Source organism: Chiloscyllium plagiosum, unplaced genomic scaffold, assembly GCF_037043375.1.
Source record: "Chiloscyllium plagiosum isolate Xiang-an unplaced genomic scaffold, Cpla_swu_hap1 HiC_scaffold_7, whole genome shotgun sequence".
In the NCBI taxonomy this organism is placed as follows: Eukaryota; Metazoa; Chordata; class Chondrichthyes; order Orectolobiformes; family Hemiscylliidae; genus Chiloscyllium; species Chiloscyllium plagiosum.
Window position 1 is genome coordinate 121,530,775 of NW_028270145.1, and position 23,458 is coordinate 121,554,232.

The window sequence follows — 23,458 nt, forward strand, 5'->3', positions numbered from 1 at the left end:
AATGACAACACCAACCCAAGGAAACCTAAACACATAAATAGAAAGTGGGACAAAATGCCAGTACTTCACCGGAGGCTCACCGATAATTCCTGAAGAAGGGCTCATGCCCGAAACGTCGATTCTCCTGCTCCTTGGATGCTGCCTGACCTGCTGCGCTTTTCCAGCAACACATTTTCATCACCGATAATGTTACCTAATATAGTGATGAAACATCTGAAAACGAACCTTCCAGCTCAGCAAGCAAACTTACATACATTGGTTTGAGTTATTTGTTCACCATCAAATAGTAATGGGAGTGTGGACGTAGTACAATCAAATGAAAGAAACATGTAGTCTGGGCAACAAAGTAATCATGGGTGATTGAAACCTGCAGAAAAACTGAATAAACCAACTGTGCATTAAATTTAGAAAGGACAAGTTTCTGGAGTGTGAAAGGACTGCCAGACTACTCAGACCCCTTAGCATCATGGGGTAGCCCACAAACCCACTAACACACTAAAACAGCAGCTAATGAACTTGAAAGACCTTATACAGAAAACAAGCAAAACTAATGTCATTTACAAAATACCGTGCAAGGACTGAAACAAACACTACATTGGACAAACGGGCAGAAAACTAACCACCAGGATACATGAACATCAACTAGCCACAAAAAGACATGACCCGCTATCACCAGTATCCTTACATATAGATGACGACAGACACCACATTGACTGGGACAACACATCTTAGGACAAGCCAAACAGAGACACGCATGAGAATTCCTAGAAGCGTGGCATTCCAGCCAGAACTCTATCGACAAACACATCGACTTGGATCCCATCTAACACCCTCCGTCAAAAAGAACAGGAAATGACATCACCAACCCAAGGAAACCTAAACACATAAATAGAAAGCGGGACATAACACCAGCACTTCACCGGAGGCTCACTGATTATGTTACCTAGCATGGTGACAAAACGTTCGAGAACAAATCTTCCAGCTCAGCGAGCAAACTTGCATCTACAACCTCAACCTAAGCTACAAATCTTCTCAAAACTCACTAATTCTAACCAATGTTCTGCTGCCCTTTGCAGTTTCTCAGTTCACTAAAACAGATTCCACACATTAGTAAACGAGGATCTCAGAACAATGTACTGATCCCATCTTATATTACCAGTGCAATTTAACTTCCTTTTCCTCCTTGTCCATTCTTCCTAAATATCAAATAACCTTCAAACTTCAGCTTCTAGTCCTAGTAACCATTTCTGAGATGGCAAATATATCATAGCCATTTACCTGTATTTGGTCTTTATGTAATCTGTCTTGTTGCAACTGGTAGAGTGCTTTTAAGTTTTTGATGTCATTCCACTTTGAGACAAACTTGGTGCTCAGCTTGGTTTCCACTGTCTTCTAGTCTCTCTGGCAAATTTTCCATTACAAATTTAAATCCCTTCTGATCTGGGTTACTTCTCAGTCCCCATCTCCTTGACAAGCTAATGTAAACTCACAACAGCAGAAGCAAATCTCCCTGCATGACTATAAGTCTGTTGTCTATATCTATACTGATGCAGACCTGATGGACTAAATGCTATGATTCATACAGAAAAGGCAATAACAATATATATACATAAAACCAAGAGATTTAGAATCTCCTCAGCTCAGGGGACTGACTCCGAGCTGTCTGGCCACAGCCAGTGTACTCTGCAAACGTAAATAAAGGATAACTTGGTGACAGGATACCAGCCTCAATGCAGTTTGTTCAACTGCAACACCGGAAAATCACTTTCAACTTGTCACCAATTTGAGAAATGCCCATTGATGTCTACCCACTGTTTCCATACTTTTAGCCAATTTCTAATCTGCACTACCAAGGACCCATCAATTTCTAATATGTAACCAACCTGCCATGTGGCACCTTATCAAATGCTTTCCGAAGGTCCAAATATACAACATCCACAGCACTACTCTCATTCACTGTGACATTTCAAAAAACTCAATTAACTTTGTCAGACATGACCTGCCCTTGACAAAATCATGTTGACTGTCTAAATTTAACTTATTTTCTCTAAGTGGACATTATTTTTATTATGGCTTCCATCAGTTTTCACACAATTCACGTCAAGCTGATGGGTCTGTAGTTTCCTGAGTTATCCTTTGTCCCTTTCTTAAGCAACGGTGTCACATTTGCAATCCTTCAGTCATAGAGTCCTACAAAAATGGAGACAGGTCCTTCATCCCAATCTGGTCCATGACAACCAAAATATCCATTAACACTAACCCCACTTCCCTGCACTTAGCCCATATCCTTGTATTCCTTTCGTATCCATGTATTTGTCCAAATGTCTTTTAAAATGTTGCTAATGTACCCACCTCAACCACTTCTGCTGGCAGTTCATTCCACATGCGTACCACCCTCTGTATAAAAAATGTTGCCCCTCAAGTTCCCTTTTATTGTTTACCCTTTAAGCGGCAATTGGATAGGTACATGGATGGGTGCTTAAGCTAGGACAAATGTTCGGCACAACATCGTGGGCCGAAGGGCCTGTTCTGTGCTGTATTGTTCTATGTTCTAACTTTAAGTCCTTGATACTCTAACCCTGGCAAAAAGAATGAGTGCATACACCCTATCCATGGCTCTCATGGTCTTATACACCTCTTTGCCTGCCCCTCCCCCACCCCCCACCTCAGGTGTCCTACATTCTAAAGAAAAAAAAGTCCTAGCTTGTCCAACTTCCCTCTATAACTCAGACTGTTGAGTCCAGGCAACATCCTTGTCTTATCTTTATATTTTATTCCTTTAGTTATAAAATCCAACATTCCATTGGCTTTCTTTATTATCTGCTGTACCTGCATCCTAGTTTTCTGTGACTCATGAATGAGTACACCTAGACACCTCTGCACCTGAGCACTCAGAATTCTGTCCACATTACGATAATAGGTTGCCTTCCCATTTTTTCTGACCCAAATGCTTATCCACGTTAAACTCCATCTGCCACATTTGGCCCACTCTCCTAACCTAACCATATCCATTTATAAGGTTCTTATTTCCTCTTTGCGATTTACCACTCCACCTATTTTTGTGTCATCTGCAAATTTGGCCATAGAGCTTTCTATCCTTGTATCCAAGTCCTTAAATGTAGATTGCAAATAGCTGGGGTTCAAGGACCGAACCCTGTGGCACCTCACTAGTCGCTAAAGGTTGGCATGCAGTTGCAGCAGGTGGTGAAGAAAGCTAATGGCATGCTTTCATAGTGACAGGATCTGAGTATTGGAGTAAGGATGTATTGCTGCAGTTATACAGGGCCTTGGTGAGGCCACACCTTGAGTACTATGTGCACTTTTGGTCTCCCAGTCTGAGGAAGGAAATTCTTGCTATTGAGGGAGTCCAGCGAAGGTTCACCAGACTGATTCCCAGGATGGCAGGACTGATTCCCAGACTGATTCCCAGAATGAGAGGGGATCTCACAGAAACATATAAATTCCTGATGGGACTGGACAGGCTAGATGTGGAAAGAATGTTCTGAATGTTGGAGAAGCCAGAACTAGGGGTCACAGTCTAAGAATAAGGGGTAAACCATTCAGGACTGCAAAGAGGAAGAATTTCTTCAGTCAGAGATTCGTGAACCTGTGGAAATTTTCTCCCACAGGAAACTGTTGGGGCCAGTTAGTTATATACCCAATAGAGAGCAGGACATGGTCTTTGTGGCTAAAGGGATCAAAGGGTACAGAGAAAGTGGAAATGGGATACTGAGATCGCATGACCAGCCATCATCATTTTGAATGGTGGTGCAGACATGAAGGGGTGAATGGCCTACTCGTGCACCTATGGTTCTATGTTTCTTTGTGGGCGGCACGGTGGCACAGTGGTTAGCACTGCTGCCTCACAGCGCCTGAGACCCGGGTTCAGTTCCCGCCTCAGGCGACTGACTGTGTGGAGTTTGCACGTTCTCCCCGTGTCTGGGTGGGTTTCCTCTGGGTGCTCCGGTTTCCTCCCACAGTCCAAAAGATGTGCAGGGTCAGGTGAATTGGCCATGCTAAATTGCCCGTAGTGTTAGGTAAGGGGTAAATGTAGGGGTATGGGTGGGTTTCGCTTCAGCGGGTCGGTGTAGACTTGTTGGCCGAAGGGCCTGTTTCCACACTGTAAGGTAATCTAATCTAATCTAAAAAAAAAAGGAAGTTACGCTGGAATCATTTTTGTTTACACATTTTCCCACAGGTCAGAAATCTGTAAACTGTTGACAAAACATTTTATAAAATACAAATACAATAAATTCACAAATACAACGTGATAAAAGCAGCAATCAATCCAAATAAAGAATAGTTTCCAAAAAGACAATTATAAATTAATAATGATACTAACAATTAAAGTATCAATCTTCAATACTAGATTAACCACTCAGATCAACTGCAAAGCCGGGTTCAGTAAAACACTGCTTCAGAAGGTCTTAGTTCGGTTTCACTCTGTGGTAAAACTCTCTAGAATCTAAGAATATGCATAGGTGACCAACAAAAAATCCTTGTTGTAAATTACGCAGGAGACTTAATTATATTTAGAAATCAATTAACAAAAGCTGCTCAGTGCATCCCTGGCTTTCTTGGGCTCAGGCACCTGAGATCGGAGTTTCCCCAGGTGAGTTGGGTTAACCAAACAAACAAAGAACAGCCATTCTTTATGTGATCTTGCTGTGCACAAAACAGATATTATGTTCACTAACAGAGCAGTCACAATTTTGTTTTGGTTCTGTTCGCCAAGCTGGGAATTTGTGTTGCAGATGTTTCGTCCCCTGTCTAGGTGACATCCTCAGTGCTGGGGGCCTCCTGTGAAGCGCTTCTGTGATGTTTCCTCCGGCATTTATAGTGATCACTACAAATGCCGGAGGAAACATCACAAAAGCGCTTCACAGGAGGCTCCAAAGCACTGAGGATGTCACCTAGACAGGGGACGAAACGTCTGCAACACAAATTCCCAGCTTGGCGAACAGAACCACAACAACGAGCACCCGAGCTACAAATCTTCTCCCAAACTTTGAGTCACAATTTTCCAATGAGTGAAGTTTGTAACAAGATCAGGTATCAATAAGAAAGCTAATTTCTTCTCTAAAATGTCTATAATTGTCATATTCATCACCACATACCGTTTTGTGGTCTTTTGTCATCTCTTTTGCAGCTGCCTCCAATGCTGCCCTGGCTTTCGCACTCACACCCTCAGGCTGTACAAGCACCACCTTGCGCCTCTTAGCTGGTAACTGTGACAGGACATCAGATTTTAGCCGCCTGATCATGAGGGACTCCAGAAGCAAGAGCCGCAGTTCCACCAAATTGGATGATCCTGAATAATCCCATCCCCAGGGCAACTGCCAAATGACAAGAGCAAGAACGTAAGCTGGGTGTGGGAGAACAAGGATAGGAAGAGAAAGCAATACAGGGGAAGAGGGGTTAAGTTGTAGGGAGAGATGGCCTGTGTGGAGGGCCATGGGAGAAAGGAGATTGGGGAAGAGTATGAGACAGGGAGTGTGCGGTGAAGCAGAGAAAATGGGGAATGGTGGTTGAGCATTTGGAGAGTTAAGGAAGACTGGAGAGAAGGGAGAGAACAATTTGAATGGAGGACCATAAAACCATAAGATATTAGGAGCAGAATTAGGCCATTTGGCTCATTCAGTCTGCTCGGCCATTCAATCATGGTCGTTCTGTTTCTCAAAACCATTCTCCTGTCTTCTCTTTCCCCACTTCAGGCTAGCCAGTGATGTCCATATCCCATGAATGAATTAAAAATAAAACCTTTGATTGCCTTAGTATCAAGAATCTCTCTTGATCTATGTGCCCTTGGGTCCTAGTATCTTCTACTAACGGAGACAACTTCTCCACATCCACTCAATCCAAACCTCTCAATATTCGGACAAAGGGTCACTCAACCCGAAACACTAACTCTGATTTCTCTCCACACATGCTGCCAGATCTGCTCAGTTTTTCCAGCAATTTCAGTTTTTCTCTCAGTATTCTGTAAGTTTCAATGAGAACCCCCTCATACCTCTAAACTCCTTCAAGTTCAAACCCAGAGCCCTCAACCGCTCTCATGTCAACCACTTCATTCCCAGGATCATTATTCTGAACCTCTTCTGGTTCTCCCTCTAAGACCAGCACGTCAGTCCTTAGAAATGAGGTTCAAATTGCTCACGATAATCCAAATGCAGTCTGACCAGAGCCTGATACAGCCTCAGCAGTACATACCTGCTCTTAATTCTAGACCTCGAGATGAATCTCACATTGTATTTGCATTCCCAAAAATGCACATTAACCTTAAGAGAATTTTTAACTAGGAATCCAAACTCCCTTTTGCTTCAGAGTTTCAATGCCTTTCCCTATTTAGAAAATAGAGTATGAACATAGAACATTACAGTGCAGTACAGGCCCTTTGGCCCTCAATGTTGTGCCATCCTCTGGAACCAATCTGAAGCTCATCTATCCTACACTATTTCATTTTCATCCATATGTTTATCCAATGACCACTTAAATGCCCTTAAAGTTGGCAAGTCTACTACTGTTGCAATCAATGTGTTCCATGCCCCTACTACTCTCAGAGTAAAGAAACTACCTCTGACATTTGTCCTATATCTATCATCCCTCATTGTAAAGCTATGTCTCCTCGTGCTATCCATCACCATCCGAGAAAAAAGGCACTCACTGCTCACCCTATCTAAACCTCTGATTATTTTGCATGTCTCAAATTAAGTCACCTCTCAACCTTCTTCTCTCTAATGAAAACAGCCTCAAGTCCCTCAGCCTTTTTTTCCTCATAAGATATTCCCTGCATTCCAGGCAATATCCTCGTGAATCTCCTCTCAACCCTCTCCAAAGATCCCACATCCTTCCTATAATGCAGTGACTAGAACTGTACACAATACTCCAAGTGTGGCTGCATCAGAGTTTTGTACAGCTGCAACATGACCTCATGGCTCTGAAACTCAATCCCACTAACAATAAAAACTAACATGCCGTATGCCTTCTTAACAATCCTATAATCTGGATGGCACACTTCTGGGATCTATGTACATGGACACAGAGATCTCTCTGCTCATCCACACTACCAAGGATCTTACCATTAGCCCAGTACTCTGCATTCCTGTTGCACCTTTGAAAGTGAATCACCTCACACTTTTCTGCGTTATACTCCATTTGCCACCTCTCAGTCCACCTCTGCAGCTTATCTGTCCCTATGTAGCCTGCAACATCTTCAGCACTATCCACAACATTAACAACCTTAGTATCATCTACAAATTTACTAACCCATCCTTCTAAACCCTCATCCAGGTCTTTTATAAAAATGAAAAACAGCAGTGACCCCAAAACAGATCCTTGAGGTACACCACTAGCAACTGAATTCCATGACGAACATTTCCCATCAACCATCACCCTGTTTTCTTTCAGCTTGTCAATATCTGATCCAAACTGCTAAATCACCCTCAATCCCATGTCTCCATATTTTCTGCAATAGCCTACCGTGGGGAACCTTATCAAATGCCTTAGTGAAATCCATATACACCACATCAACCGCTTTACCCTCATCCACCTGTTTTATCACCAACTCAAAGAACTCAATAAAGTGTGTGAGGCACAACCTATCCTTCACAAAACAGTGCTGATTAGCCCTAATCAATGTATTATTCTCTAAATGATTATAAATTCTATCTTTTATAACCTTTTCCAACAGGGTGTCTCTACTCCCCTTCTTGAACAAGAGGACAATATTTGCTAAACTCCAGTCTTCTTTCACTATTCCTGTTGACAATGACGACATAAAGATCAATGCCAAAGGCTCTGCAATCTCCTCCCTGGCTTCCCAGAGAATCCTAGGATAAATCTCACCTGGCCCAGGGGATCTAGCTATTTTCACACTTCAGAATTGCTAACATCTCCACCTTGTGAACCTCAATCCCATCTATGCCTCTGTGCTACCTATCAAAGTGCATAACATCACACCTTCTCACATGAGTTCATAAGATATAGGAGCAGAAATTAGGCCACTTGGTCCATCAATCTGCTCTGCCATTCAATCATGACTGATATGCTCCTCACCCCCATTTCCTGCCTCTCCCCATAATTCTTCAATCCATTATCAATTGAAAATCTGTCTAACTCCTCCCTAAATTTACTCACTGTCCCAGTAGCCACTGTACCTTGGGGGAGCAAATTCCAAGATTCACAACCCTTTTGGAGAAACAGTTTCTCATTAACTCTGTTTTAAAATTTGCTACCCCTTATCCTAAGACTTTGATCTCTCGTATTAGAGGCCCCACAAGATGAAGCATTCGCACCACATTTACTTTATTCATATCTTTCATCATCTCGTATACCTCAATTTGATCTCCCCTCATTCTTCTGAATTCCAGAGAGTATAGGTTTAAACTGTTCACTTACTCTTCATATCAAAAAATCCTCATCTCTGGCTTCATTCTAGTGAACCTCCTGTGAATTGGCTCCAATGCCACTACATCCTTCCTCAAATAAGGGGACCTAAACTGTGCACAATACTCCACGTGCGGTCTCACCAATGCTTTGTATCGTCACAACAATACTTCCTTACCTTTATATTCTATTTATTTAGGTATAAAAGCCAACATTCCATTTGCTTTCTTTATTATCTGCTGTACCTGCATGCTAGCTTTGTGTGACTCATGAATGGGGGACACCCTGAAATCTCTCCCCATTTAGATAATAGGTTGCCTTCCCATTTTTCCAACCAAAATACATGACTTCACACTTATCCACGTTAAACTCCATCTGCCACATTTTAGCCCACCCTCCTAACCTATCTATAGCCATTTATTTCCTCATTGCAATTTACAATCTCGCCTATTTTAGTGTCGCCCACAAATTTGGCTTTAGAGCCTTCTATCCCTGTATCTAAATCGTTAATGTAGATTGTAAATAGCTGTGGTCAAAGAACTGAACCCCGTGGCACCATACTGGTTACATTTTTCCATCTAGAGAAGAAAAACATTTATTCTGACTCTCTTTCTTCTGTCCATCAGTTAGTCACCTATCCTAACCAATAAAATTACCTCATATCCTATATATGATCAAACCTTGTGAATTAACCTTTCTGCAGCACCTTATCAAACGCCTTCTGGAATTCAGATATATTACATCTACAGGATCCCTATTATCCACTTTGCTTGTTACATCTTTGAAGAACTCTAGCAAATTAGTCAAACGATAAAACCATGCTGACTCTGATGCTGACCGACATTGTATTCCATCTGCCACTTCTCTGCCCAATCCACTAGCCTGTCCAAATCCTGCAGCCTCCTTGCCTCCTCAACACTACCTGTCCTTCCACTTATCTTTGTACCATCTGCAAACTTAGCAACAGTGCCTTCAGTTCCATCGTCCAGATTGTTAACATGTAACATGAACAGTTGCAATCCCAAAACATACACGTGCTGAACTTCACCAGTCAATGGTTTCCATCCTTCTGCCAGTCAGCCAATCCTCTATTCTTGCCCCTATCACCATGGGCTTTTGTCTTATTTTACAGCTTCCTGTGCATCACCTTATTAAAGGTGTTGTGAAAATCTAAATAGATCACTGGCTCTCCTTTGTCCAACTTCCTCATTAGCTACTCAAAAGACTTCTAACAGATTTGTCAGGGACAATTTCCCCTTGCTGAAGCCATGCTGACATGGTCCTACTTTCCCATACACTTCCAAGTACTTGCAATCTCATCGATAATTGACTACATTTTACCAACAACTAAGGTCAGGTTAACTGGCTTTAATTTCCCATCTCCTGCCTATTAGCCATTTTCCAGTCCTGTGGGTCTCTCCCTAACTCCATTGATTCTTAAAGATCCCTACCACTGCCTCTACATCGCCTCAGTTATCTCCCTCAGAACTCTAGTGTAGCCCATCTAAATCATCTAAATCTAGGTGATTTATCCACCTTCAAACCTTTCAGCTTTCCTAACATTTCCTTCTTAGTGATGGCTGTTAAACTCACCTCCACCTCTGACTGATTCTGGGCTGGGAATATGAATACATGAATGAGTAAATGTTCAAGAATACTCACCCGTTTGGCAGCACAGTAACGGATTCCAAAATCATGGAAGTTTGGAAACAGTTTGGGTTGGAGCACAGCTATCTGACTGTACAGCTCAGCTGGTCTGGACATGGCTGGTGTCCCAGAGAGGAGGAGGAGTCTTTTTGCTGCCTGAAAAAAAGATCAGCAACAGGAGTTGAGCTCCATACACTGGTCACAGCACAGCCTCTATCTGGTCCGCTCTCCCATAATACAGTAATGACAAGAATCAAAGACATTCTGTTCCAGTGTTAAGAGAGAAAATGTGATCTGGTTGGTATTTCATTCAGATACAGAGAGAAAGGCTGAGGTTCAGAAATCAGGCACCTCCCAACACAGGACACACCTGGAGGAGGGGGTGAGCAGCTTTACATCGGGCTGTCTTCATATTCTTCAGGAAATGAGATTCATCCTAAAAAGTGTGAGAGATACAGATTTAGAAATCCAAGTAGTGATCTGCTGTGCAAGGCACAGTGAAAGACAGTTACAACAGTCAGGCAATGGAATCCTGTTCAAAACTCTCAGCTGGCATCATCCAAACTTCAATTCAAAAAAATCATTTTCTATGAAGTTTAGGTTTTACCAAGAGACCAGCTCACTAAACCTTGCAAAATCTTCCGAAGAGGCTGTCCAGTCATGATCCAAACTTTGCCAGAGCTTACCCAGATAACAGCAGCAAGCTTCCTTGATGAGCATCAACACATCAGCTGATAACAGGATTAGTATCCAACAATCAGCAACAAGGGGTAAATATAGGACAACAGATATTAAAATATCTCTATGAAGTACATATGTAGATGTGTTAGATCAATCAACCTGCATTACATTAGTGCTGAAAAATGTGTTGCTGGAAAAGAGCAGCAGGTCAGGCAGCATCAAAGGAGCAGAAGAATCGACGTTTCGGGCATAAGCCCTTCTTCAGGAATGAGGAGGGTGTGCCAAGCAGGCTAAGATAAAAGATAGGGAGGAGGGACTTGGGAGAGGGGCGTTGGGAGGGGCGTCGATTCTCCTGCTCCTTTGATGCTGCCTGACCTGCTGCGCTTTTCCAGCAACACATTTTTCAGCTCTGATCTCCAGCATCTGCAGTCCTCACTTTCTCCTGCATTATATCAGTCTCTGATTTAATGATATACATCACCAGGAATAAATGAACTGGTTATTCATTTTACATGCAGAGAGTGGGAGTTGTGTGTGCATATTAGTTGCTGCGATTTGCTTAACCTGTAACTAGTGCAGTAACAAAGAGGTTAGTAGTGGGACCACAATTATTTACCAGATATATTAATGACTTGGATGAGGAAAATGAATGTAATATAGCCAAGCTTGATACAAAAATAAATGAAAAAGCAAGTCTGAGGATAACGCAGAGCTGCAGAAGGATAAAGACACGTTAAGGGAAGGGGTAAAAACTTGCAGATGGAAAATTATGTGGGAAATGTGAGGTCATGTACTTTGGCAGATGTCAGAGGACTGGAGCTAACATGGATACACTATTCAAGAAGGGTAATAAAATTAAACCAGGGAATTACAGACCAGCAAGTCATCAGTGGATGGGAAAGACCATAAGTAGTAGAAACAGAAAGAGGCTATTCAGCCCCTCAAATCTCTCTGCCATTCAGCAGCTTCCTAGCTGATATGACATTCCTCATGTCCACTTACTTGCCCTTTCCTGGTAACCCTCAACTTCCCAACTGATCAAGAATCAATCTATCTTAAATACAGACAAGAGCTCTGCTTGCACAGCTTTCTGTGGCAATGAAGTCCAAGGACTCTCAACCCAGAGCAGAAATTTCTCATCTTAGTCTCAAATTGATACCCATGAAACCATTAGAGATAGGAGCAGAATAAGGCCAGTGAATCTGCTCCTCCATTCGATCTTAGCTGATATGTTTCTCAACCTCATTCTCCTGCCTTCTCCTTGTAGCCCTTGATCCCTTTACCAATCAAGAACCTATCTATCTCTGTCTTAAATACATTCAATGACTTGGTCTCCACAGCCCTCTGTGGCAATTCTTTCCACAGGTCAACCACACTGCAGCTGAAGAAATTCCTTTTCTCTTCTGGGACTATACCCTCAGGTCCTACAATCTCCCATGAGCGAACACAACCTCTCAGCATTAAGCCCCTTAATAATCCTATATATTTCAACGAGATCACCTTTCATTCTTCTAAACGCCAGAGAGTACAGTCCCAACCTGCTCATAGAACAATCCATTTATGATGGACTAATGGACTCTCTCAGTTATGTCTAACTTTTTTTTTTCTTATTTGTAAACTTTTCAAAATGGTGTTGGAACATGACGATAGTGGAAAAGCTTTTCACAGTATTTCCCGGTTTTCCTCACTGTAAAATATACGTGACAATAAAATCATTCATTCAATATCGGGGACCATCCTAGTGAACCTTCTCTGAACTGCCTCCAATGAAATGATATATTTCCTTAAATAAGGCTCACAGTACTCCATTTTGAGTTGATGTGGTAAAGTGGTTAATGTGGTGTATATGGATTTCAGTAAGGTAAGGTTCCACACGGTAGTCTATTGCACAAAGTTTTGGGATTGAAGGTAATTCAGTGGTTTGGATCAGAAATTGGCTAGCTGAAAGAACACAGAGTGGTGGTGGTTAATGGGAAATGTTCATCCTGGAGCTCAGTTACCAGTGGTTTACCGCAAGGATCTGTTTTGGGGCCACTGCTGTTTGTCATTTTTATAAATGATCTGAATGTGAGTGTAGAAGGATGGGTTAGTAAATTTGCAGATGACATGAAGGTAGGCAGAGTTATGGATAGTGCCAAAGGATGTTGTGGGTTACTGAGGGACATAGATAAGTTGCAGAGAAGTGGCAGATGGAGTTTAATGCGGAAAAGTGTGAGGTAGTTCACTTTGGAAGTAGTTACAGGAATGCCGCGTACTGGGCTAATAGCAAGATTCTTGGCAGTGTAGATGAACAAAGATCTCTGTATCCAGGTGCATAAATCCCTGAAAGTTGCCACCCAGGTTGATTGGATTGTTAAAAAGGCATAGGGGGTGTTGCTGTTTAGTGATATGAGGTTTGGGTTTCGGAGCCAAGAGGTCATGCTTCAGCTGTACAATACACTGGTAAGACTGCACCTGAAATACTGCGTACAGTTCTGGTCACATTATAGGTAGGATGTGGAAGCTTTGGAAAGGATTCAGAGGAGATTTAGTAGGATGTTGCCTGGTATGGAGGGAAGGTCTTACGAGGAAAGACTGAGGGAACTGAGGCTGCTTTCGTTGGAGAGAAGAAGTTTGAGGGGTGACTTAATCAAGACAAAGCTAGAGGGTTAGGTAGCATGGACAGTGAGAGCCGTTTTCCTCAGATGGTGAAGGCTAAGACGAGGGGACATAGCTTTAAATTGAGGGATGTTAGATTTAGGACAGACATTAGGGTTAGGTTCTTTACTCAGAGAGTAGTAGGGGCGTGTAACGGCCTGCCTGCAACAGTAATAGACTTGCCGATGTTAGGGGCATTTAGATGGGCATTGGATATACATATAGATAATAATTGAACAGTGTAGGTTAGATGGGCATCAGATTAATTTTACAGGTCAGTACAACATCGAGGATCCAAGGGCTTGTATTGCACTGTAACATGCTATAAAAAGCCTCATTAGCACCTTGGGCAGTCACAGCAAGACTTCCCTACTCTTATACGCCAGTCTTCTCAAAGCTCGCTAACTCAAACCCCTTGAAATAAGGGCCATCATTACATCGGCCTTCCTGATTACTTGCTGCACCTACGTGCTAGTTTTCTGTGTTTCATGTACAAGCACCTCCAGCTTTCTGCAGTTTTCTTGCATTTAAAGTCTGTTGTTTTCCTAAACTTCCTCTCTGTACTAAAGGTATTTTGGTTTCTGCAATCATTCTACTTGAAGTTAACTATTGTACACTGATTATATATGGAGGATGAACTAGTATCTCCTTCATTCTGGCTCGGAATAAAGAATGACGTATCTACTTTTCTTTACGCAGAGTGGTAGGGGCGTGGAATGCCCTACCTGCTAAGATAGTCAACTCAGCCACATTTGGGAGAGTTAAACAATCCTTAGATAAGCACATGGATGATTTTGGGATAGAGTAGGGGGACGAGCAGAGAATAGTTCACAGGTCTGTGCAACATTGAGGGCCGAAGGCCCTGTCCTGCTCTGTATTGCTCTATGTTATAGGTTCCACTTACTACAATGATGACCTGGAAGTGTTTCTCCATCAACTGATTCCTGAGTTTAGCGAGCAGGTCATAGCTGATTATGCTGACATGAGAGGATGATAATCGATCTTTTCCTGTCAGTATAACGTCAATAGCCTTAGTATCCAACGATGGCAACCATTGGCTAAAAGCCTGAAAAAGAAAAATGTTCATTTGAATTACCCAATTCAAAGACTGCATCTCTGAAACAGCACGCATGATTGCCCAGTCTTTACACACATACTCCCAAGGAAGAACCCTTGTATATACTAATAAACTGCTCAAGATCTCTTGTACACAATGTCACAATCCCCAGGTAAACGTTAGTACATACTGATACACTCCCTGGGTAACCCCCAATTCACACTGACAGACTCCCGAGGTAGAGCCTATGTATACACTGCCCGTATATGTTGACAAACTCCCTGGGTAATCATCTGCACATACACAGATTCTCTGGGTAACTCTCTGTACATACTGAAACACTCCCTAGGTAACCCCTGACACATGCCAGGGACTATTAATTAAACAATTCACAGGAAGAGGAGGGTCCATAATTACTTATCATCGATAGTCACAGGTGAAGTGCCGGAAGACTGGAGGTGGCTAACGTGGTGCCACTGTTTAAGAAGGGTGGTAAGGACAAGCCAGGAAACTATAGACCAGTGAGCCCGACGTCGGTGGTGGGCAAGTTGTTGGAGGGAATCCTGAGGGACAGGATGTACATGTATTTGGAAAGGCAAGGACTGATTAGGGATAATCAACATGGCTTTGTGTGTTGGAAATCATGTCTCATAAACTTGATTAAGTTTTTTGAAGTAACAAATAGGATTGATGAGGGCAGAGCAGTAGATGTGATCGATCTGGACTTCAGTAAGGCGTTCGACAAGGTTCCCCATGGGAGACTGATTAGCAAGGTTAGATCTCATGGAATACAGGGAAAACTAGCCATTTGGATACAAAACTGGGTCAAATATAGAAGACAGAGGGTGGTGGTGGAGGGTAGTTTTTCAGACTGGAGGCCTGTGACCGGTGGAGTGACACAAGGATTGGTGCTGGGCCCTCTACTTTTTGTCACTGACAAAAATGATTTGGATGCGAGCATAAGAGATACAGTTGATAAGTTTGCAGATGACACCAAAATTGGAAGTGTAGTGGACAGCGAAGAGGGTTACCTCAGGATCTGGACCAGATGGGCCAATGGGCTGAGAAGTGGCAGATGGAGTTTAATTCAGATAACTGAGAGGTGCTGCATTTTGGGAAAGCAAATCTTAGCAGGACTTATACACTTAATGGTAAGGTCCTAGGGAGTGTTGCTGAACAAAGAGACTTTGGAGTGCAGGTTCATAGCTCCTTGAAAGTGGAGTTGCAGGTAGATAGGATAGTGAAGGCGGCATTTGGTATGCTTTCTTTTATTGGTCAGAGTATTGAGTACAGAAGTTGGGAGGTCATGTTGTGGCTGTACAGGACATTGATTAGGCCACTGTTGGAATATTGCGTGCAATTCTGGTCTCCTTCCTATCGGAAAGATGTTGTGAAACTTAAAAGGGTTCAAAAAAGATTGACAAGGATGTTGCCAGGGTTGGAGGATTTGAGCTATAGGGAGAGGCTGAACAGGCTGGGGCTGATTTCCCTGGAGCGTCAGAGGCTGAGGGGGTGACCTGATAGAGGTTTACAAAATTATGAGGGGCATGGATACGATAAATAGACAAAGTCTTTTCCCTGGGGTCAGAGAATCCAAAACTAGAGGGCATAGGTTTAGGGCGAGAGGGGAAAGATATAAAAAAGACCTACGGGGCAACCTTTTCACACAGTGTGGCACGTGAATGGAATGAGCTGCCAGAGGAAGTGGTGGAGGCTGGTACAATTGCAACATTTACCAGGCATTTGGATGGGTATATGAATAGGAAGGGTTTGAAGGGATACGGGCCGGGTACTGGCAGGTGGGAGTAGATTGGGTTGGGATATCTGGTCGGCATGGACGGATTGGACCGAAGGGTCTATTTCCGTGCTGTACATCTCTGTGACTCTAGGCAGTGGCATTTACCTGACAATGTGGAAAACTGACCAGGTGTATACAAATAGCAAGACAAATTCAACCTGGGCAATTAATGCCCCATCAGTCTGTTCTTAAACATCAGTAAAGTGATGGAAAGTGTCATCAACAGTGCCACCAGGCATTGGCTGCTCATCAATAATCTGCTCACTTGCCTGGATGAGTCCGCTCCAACAACACACACTCTTAAAGTCCACTTGTAAACTACAATTGTTATATCTCTTTCTGTTTCTTATATCTTACAAGGTGAATGTGCTGAAGCGGAGAAGCTGCCTCTCTCATTGTGCAACAGTACAACATATACCTGTGCCCAGGTAAATCGGACAGACGATGGCGTAATGACGAGCACCGGCCATTCTTTCCGATAAACTGTGGCAATGCAAATGGCTTGAAGAGTCTTCCCAAGTCCCATGTCATCAGCCAACAGCAAACGGCCTCCCCGAGATACGGCAAAACTGTCAAGACACAAACCTTCAATATACCATCATCAGGAAACAAAGTAGGGTTTATCTCAAAGCACAGATGTGAAAGGAGATAGCAAGGAGTGCAGATGCTGGAAAGTCAGAGCTGATAAAGTGTGGCGATGGAGAAAGCACTGCAGGTCAGGCAGCATCTGAGGAGAGTCAAGGTTTTGGGCAGGAACCTTCATCAGGCAGCTCGGGTTCTGCCTGACCTGCTGTGCTTTCTCCAGCACCACACTTTATTGACCCAGGTGAGAGAGAGGCCATTCAGCCCATGCATCTAGGAAAAACCCATTGTTTTCTCCAAGACAGTTTTAACTTTGTCAATGCTGGGACTGAAGCATTCCACATAAGGGATAAAGATAGTGTACTGCTAGGGCTGGGATGAAATAGCAGAATCAGTGCAAAAAGATTCAAGAACAACTGTTGAAAACAGAAACACAAATATTTGAAAAGGAGTGTTTGGATAAAAATGATATGGGAATGGAGGGAGGACAATCAAATGAAGGAAACAGTGGCTCAGAGATCCTGCGTAAGCCTGATGGACTAAATGGTCTCATTTTATAGTTGATTGCAACAAGTTTTGATCATTTATGTGGAAGCTTGATTTAACTAACACAAATATAACACTGAATTACAGAAACTTAAGAATTGCCGAAATCTGGGGACCACAATTTCAAGATTGTCAGTAAGAGAGTTTGGAGTGGGGTGAGGAGGAGAAACTTCTTCACTCAGAGGATTTGGAATGCACTGCCTGGGAGCGTGGTAGAGGCAAACTCCACAGGAAGTTTCATAAGAGAACTGGATATATATTTGAACATGATGAATATAGAAGGCTAGGGAAATAGGGCTGGAGAATGGGATGGGTAGATCTTTCAGGAGTCAGTACAAGAACGGTGGATTGAATGGTCTCCTCCTGTCTTGTTAAATTCTATGATTCTATGATCTTTCACTGATCAAGACAAAATTGCAAGGATACCAAATTTCTAATGGAACAATAACTTATATTTCATGAGAAAAGTGCATTAATTGGTTAGAAAGTGAACTCCAATCCATATCGACATTTCTGTGGAGAACGCTACAGGGAATGGTCCACAAAACCTTTGTTTAGTTGAAAAAGGCACAAAGCATGGCCTGGTGCTGGCTGGTGGGATTAGATTGGGTTGGGATATCTGGTCGGCATGGATGGGTTGGACCGAAGGGTCTGTTTCCATGCTGTACATCTCTATGACTCTATGTTCATTCTATCTGCAAAGGACAAGAGTGGAATTAAAAAATGGGTTTCACTTTGGTAAGCATTCAGCAAGCTGCCCTTAGTCCAGAACATGCACTGGTCACAGTTAATCAGCTACCTTTTCATTAAGGCTTTCCTCCAAAATTTCAAACACAGACACCAACTGACTGAAACTTACTTCACTCCATCCCTTTGGAATGGCATTAGGCTATGGACCAGTTTGGGATCGACCGCTGACAAATCAGCTTCTGGGACTTCCACAGGCTCCAGAGAGGTCTTTTTGAACTGGGGCAGGAAGATCTCCAGCAACCCTCGTGGGAATGGCTCTATTTGTACATCAGAGATCTTTGATAGTGCATCAACTGAAATACACAACAAACAGCCAAGAATAAGGAAAACTGTTACCTGAAAAGAAGCAATGTTAGGGTTACATAGAGAAGGCGGGGGGGGGGGGTCGGCACAAAATTAGGCGCTCGTTTGGAGAGTTGGTAGAAACATTAGGCCAAATGACTACATTCTGCACTGTAAAACTGACATAGTTTAAAAGACTAACAATTTAAAAAGACTAACATTTGTACAGCACATTTCACCACCTACCACCTTAGGATAATACAATATGTTTTACAGCCAATTAAGGACTTTTGAAATGGAATCACCACTGTAAGGTGGGACATGCAGCAGTTATTTATGTACAGCAACAGCAATCTGATAAATGACCATGCAATTTTATTCAGTGGTAAGAACTGAGGTCTATATTGACCACAGCGCTCCACAGAACTACCTGATCTATATTGCAATAGTTCTATGGGAACACTTCTGTCCAACCAAAAAAAAAACAGTTGTGGGGTGAGGTTCAGTATGTCATCCAAAATACAACATCACTGACAGCATAGCATTGTCCTTCTACTGACACTCTGACAGCGAGGTTCTCCCTCAGTATTGACCATATGACAGGGTGACATTCCCTCAGTACCAACTCTCCAACAGTACAATACCTCTGTACAGGCCAAATGTCAGATTTCTCAGTGGGAGAGCATTTCAGTGACAATGACGGCAACTGCCTCACCTTTACCATAGCCATGGAGAGGGATAGCAACAGACAGTATGGGAAAGTTAGATTAGATTAGATTAGATTACAGTGTGGAAACAGGCCCTTCGGCCCAACAAGTCCACACCGACCCGCTGAAGCAACTCACCCAGACCCATTCCCCTACATTTACCCCTTCACCTAACTCTACAGGCAATTTAGCATGGCCAATTCGCCTAGCCTGCACATTTTTGGACTGTGGGAGGAAACTGGAGCACCCGGAGGAAATCCACGGAGAATGTGCAAACTCCACACAGTCAATTGCCTGAGGCAGGAAATGAACCCAGGTCTCTGGCACTGAGGCAGCAGTGCTAACCACTGTGCCACTGTGCCACCCAAGGTATTTAATTGGCAGAGCTGAAATTATACTGGTATTAGACAAGAGCTGGGGAGTACTAATTGGGAAGAATTGTTCTACGGGAAACTGACAGCAGAAATGTGAAGGTTGTTTAAGCAGCACTTGTTGCGAGTGTTGGATAACTTTATCCACTGAGACAGGCAAGGAACGGTAAGGTGAAGGCGCCTTGGATGACAAGAGGAACTTCTCATCAAAAGGAAGATGAAGCTTACTTAAAGTTGAAGTAGCAAGGATCTAGCAGAGATTTAGTGGAATACAGGGTAGCTAGGAAAGAACTCAAATATTGACTGAGGAAAGCTAGGGAGGAGTACGAAAAAGCCGTGGCGGGAAGGATTAGGGATAATCCAAAGGCATTCTAACTTACGTGAGGAATAAGAAAATCATCAGAGAGAGGGTAGGGCCGATCATGGATAGCGGAGGGAACTTGTGCCTGGAACCTAAAGAGGTAGGGAAGGCCATAAATGAGTTTTTTGCTTCCATATTCACTAGGGAGAGGAGCCTTGTTGATAGTGAGAAAGCCATGGACCAGGTTAATAAGCTTGAACAGATTGATATTAAGAAAGTGATGTGCTGGAAATTCTGGGAAGCATCAAGATAAGTCGCCAGGGGCAGACTAGATATATCCAAGGTTACTATGGGAAGCGAGGAATGAGATTGCTGCACCTCTGGCAATGATCTTTACATCCTCAATCTCCATGGGAGTAGTCCGGAGGGAGGTGAATATTGTTCATCTGTTCAAGAAAGGGAACAGGGAAATCCCTGGGAATTACAGACCAGTCAGTCTTACAACTATGGTAAGCAAGGAACTGGAAAGAATGATGAGAGATAGGATTTATGACTATTTGCAAAAACAGTTTGATTAAAGATAGTCAGCATGGCTTTGTGAGGGGAACATCACGGTTAACGACTTATTGAGTTCTTTGAGGATGTGATGAGACAAGTTGACCAAGGTCGAGCAGTGGGTGTGGCACATATGCACTTCAGTAAGACATTTGATAAGGTTCCCCACGGTAGGCTCATTCAGAAAATTAGAAGGTATGGGATACAGGGAAAGTTGGCTGTCTGGATACAAAATTGGCTGGCCGAAAGAAAACAGTGAGTGATAGTGGATGGAAAGTATTCTGCCTTGAGGTTGGTGACCAGTGCTGTCCTGCAAGGATCTCTTCTTGGGCCTCTACTCTTTGTAGATTTTATAGATGACTTGGATGAAGACATGGAAGGGTGGGTTTGCAATAGTTATTGGGGACTCGATAGTTCGGGGCACAGATAGGCGGTTCTGTGGGGGCGAGAGACTCACGTTTGGTATGTTGCCTCTCAGGTGCAAGGGTACGTGACGTCTCTGATCGTGTTTTCCGGGTCCTTAAGGGGGAGGGGGAGCAGCCCGAAGTCGTGGTCCACATTGGCACCAACGACATAGGTAGGAGGAGGGCTGAGGGTGTTAGGCAGGCTTTCAGGGAGCTAGGTTGGAAGCTCAGAGTTAGAACAAACAGAGTTGTTGTCTCTGGTTTGTTACTGGTGCCACGTGATAGAGAGTCGAGGAATAGGGAGAGAGAACAGTTAAATGCGTGGCTACAGGGATGGTGCAGGAGGGAGGGATTCTGGTATCTGGATAACTGGGGTTCTTACTGGGGAAGGTGGGATCTCTATAAACAGGATGGTCTACACCTGAACCTGAGGGGCACCAGTATCCTTGGGGGGAGGTTTGCTAGTGCTCTTGGGGGGTGTTTAAACTAACTCTGCAGGGGCATGGGAACCTAGACTGTAGCTTTAGGGTGCAGGACCTGGAGTGTAGGGAGGTTAGGAACATGGCATCAATCTCAAAGGAGGGTGCCTGTAAACAGGAAAGTGGCTTGAAGTGTGTATACTTCAATGCAAGAAGTATACGAAATAAGGTAGGTGAACTTGCAGCGTGGGTTGGTACCTGGGATTTCGATGTTGTGGCTATTACGGAGACATGGGTAGAACAGGGACAGGATTGGCTGTTGCAGGTTCCAGGATTTAAATGTTTTAGTAGGGTCAGAGGTGGGGGTAAAAGAAGGGGAGGTGTGGCATTGCTTGTCAAAGATAGTATTACAGCGGTGGAAAGGACGATGGATGAAGACTCGCCATCTGAGGTAGTTTGGGCTGAGGTTAGGAATAGGAAAGGTGAGGTCACCCTGTTAGGAGTTTTCTATAGGCCTCCTAATAGTCCTAGAGACGTAGAAGAAAGGATTGTGAGGATGATTCAGGAGAAGAGTGAAAGTAATAGGGTGGTTGTTATGGGGGACTTTAACTTTCCAGATATTGACTGGGAAAGCTATAGCTCGAGTTCGTTAGATGGGTCGGTGTTTGTCCAATGTGTGCAGGAGAGTTTCCTGACACAATATGTAGACAGGCCAACAAGAGGTGAGGCCATACTGGATTTGGTTCTGGGTAACGAACCAGGCCAGGTGTTAGAATTGGAGGTAGGTGAGCACTTTGGGGACAGTGACCACAATTCGGTGACTTTTACTCTAGTGAAGGAGAGGGATAAGTGTGCACGACAGGGCAAGAGTTATAGCTGGGGCAGGGAAATTATGATGCGGTGAGGCACAACCTTGGATGCGTGGCTTGGAAAAGTAGGCTTCAAGGCATGGGCACAATTGATAGGTGGAGCTTGTTCAAGGAGCAACTATTGAGTGTCCTTGATAAGTATGTACCAGTCAGGCAGGGAGGAAAGGGTCGTGTGAGGAAGCCATGGTTTAATAAGGAATTGGAATCCCTTGTTAAATGGAAGAGGACGGCCTATGTAAAGATGAGGCGTGAAGGTTCAATTGGGGCAATTGAGAGTTATAAGGTAGCCAGGAAGGATCTGAAGAGAGAGCTAAGAACAGCAAGGAGGGGACATGAAAGGTCCTTAGTTGGTAGGATTAGGGAAAACCCTAAGGCTTTCTATAGGTATGTCAGGAATAAAAGAATGACTAGGGTAGGAATAGGTCCAGTCAAGGATAGTAGTGGGAAGTTGCGTGAGGAGGCTGAAGAGATTGGGGAGACACTGAATGAATACTTTTCGTCAGTATTCACTCAGGAACAGGACATTGTTGCCGATGTGAATATTGAGTCACAATTAATTAGAATGGACGGCTTTGAAGTATGTAGGGAAGAGGTGTTGGAAATTCTGGAAAGGTTGAAAATAGATAAGTCCCCTGGGCCTGATGGCATTTATCCTAGGATTCTCTGGGAAGCAAGGGAGGAGATTGCAGAGCCATTGGCCTTGATTTTTATGTTCTCGTTGTCTCCAGGAGTAGTACCAGAAGACTGGAGGCTGGCAAATGTGGTTCCCTTGTTCAAGAAGGGGAGTAGGGATAACCCTAGTAACTATAGGCCGGTGAGTCTCACTTCTGTTGTGGGCAAAGTCTTGGAGAATTGTAAGTGATAGGATTTATGAACATCTGGATAGGAATAATGTGATCAAGGATAGTCAGCATGGTTTTGTGAAGGGCAGGTCGTGCCTCACAAACCTTATTGAATTCTTTGAGAAGGTGACTAAGGAGGTAGACGAGGGTAAAGCAGTAGATGTGGTGTATATGGATTTTAGTAAGGCGTTTGATAAGGTTCCCCATGGTAGGCTACTGCAAAAAATACGGAGGTATGGCATTGAGGGTGAGTTGGAGGTTTGGATTAGGAATTGGCTGGCTGGAAGAAAACAGAGGGTAGTAGTTGATGGTAAAGGTTCATCTTGGAGTGCAGTTACTAGCGGTGTTCCGCAAGGATCTGTTTTGGGACCATTGCTGTTTGTCATTTTTATAAATGGCCTGGAGGAGGGGCTAGAAGGTTGGGTGAGCAAGTTTGCGGATGATACGAAAGTCGGAGGAGTTGTTGACAGTGAGGAAGGATGTGTCAGGTTACAGCAGGATATAGATAAGTTGCAGAGCTGGGCAGAAAGGTGGCAAATGGAGTTCAATGTAGGTACGTGTGAGGTGATTCTCTTTGGTAAGAGTAACAAAAAGACGGGGTACTGGGCTAATGGTCGCATACTTG

At 43.5% G+C, this 23,458-nt stretch overlaps 1 protein-coding gene across 3 annotated transcripts in view; it reads right to left on the reverse strand.

Annotated features, from left to right (window-relative positions):
- Window positions 1-23,458, reverse strand: part of LOC122551868 (SNF2 related chromatin remodeling annealing helicase 1) — a 151,423-nt gene that overhangs the window by 55,818 nt on the left and 72,147 nt on the right. For 2 of the 3 annotated variants that reach the window (XM_043694414.2, XM_043694416.2), the window contains exons 6-11: window positions 18,193-18,376; window positions 16,624-16,774; window positions 14,255-14,416; window positions 10,403-10,468; window positions 10,048-10,188; window positions 5,118-5,336 (exon numbers count right to left, since the gene is read on the reverse strand). In XM_043694414.2, the coding sequence (XP_043550349.1) occupies window positions 5,118-5,336; window positions 10,048-10,188; window positions 10,403-10,468; window positions 14,255-14,416; window positions 16,624-16,774; window positions 18,193-18,376 (923 nt within the window). The remainder of the gene's footprint in view (window positions 1-5,117; window positions 5,337-10,047; window positions 10,189-10,402; window positions 10,469-14,254; window positions 14,417-16,623; window positions 16,775-18,192; window positions 18,377-23,458) is intronic. The other variant, XM_087989445.1, reaches the window with a different exon arrangement.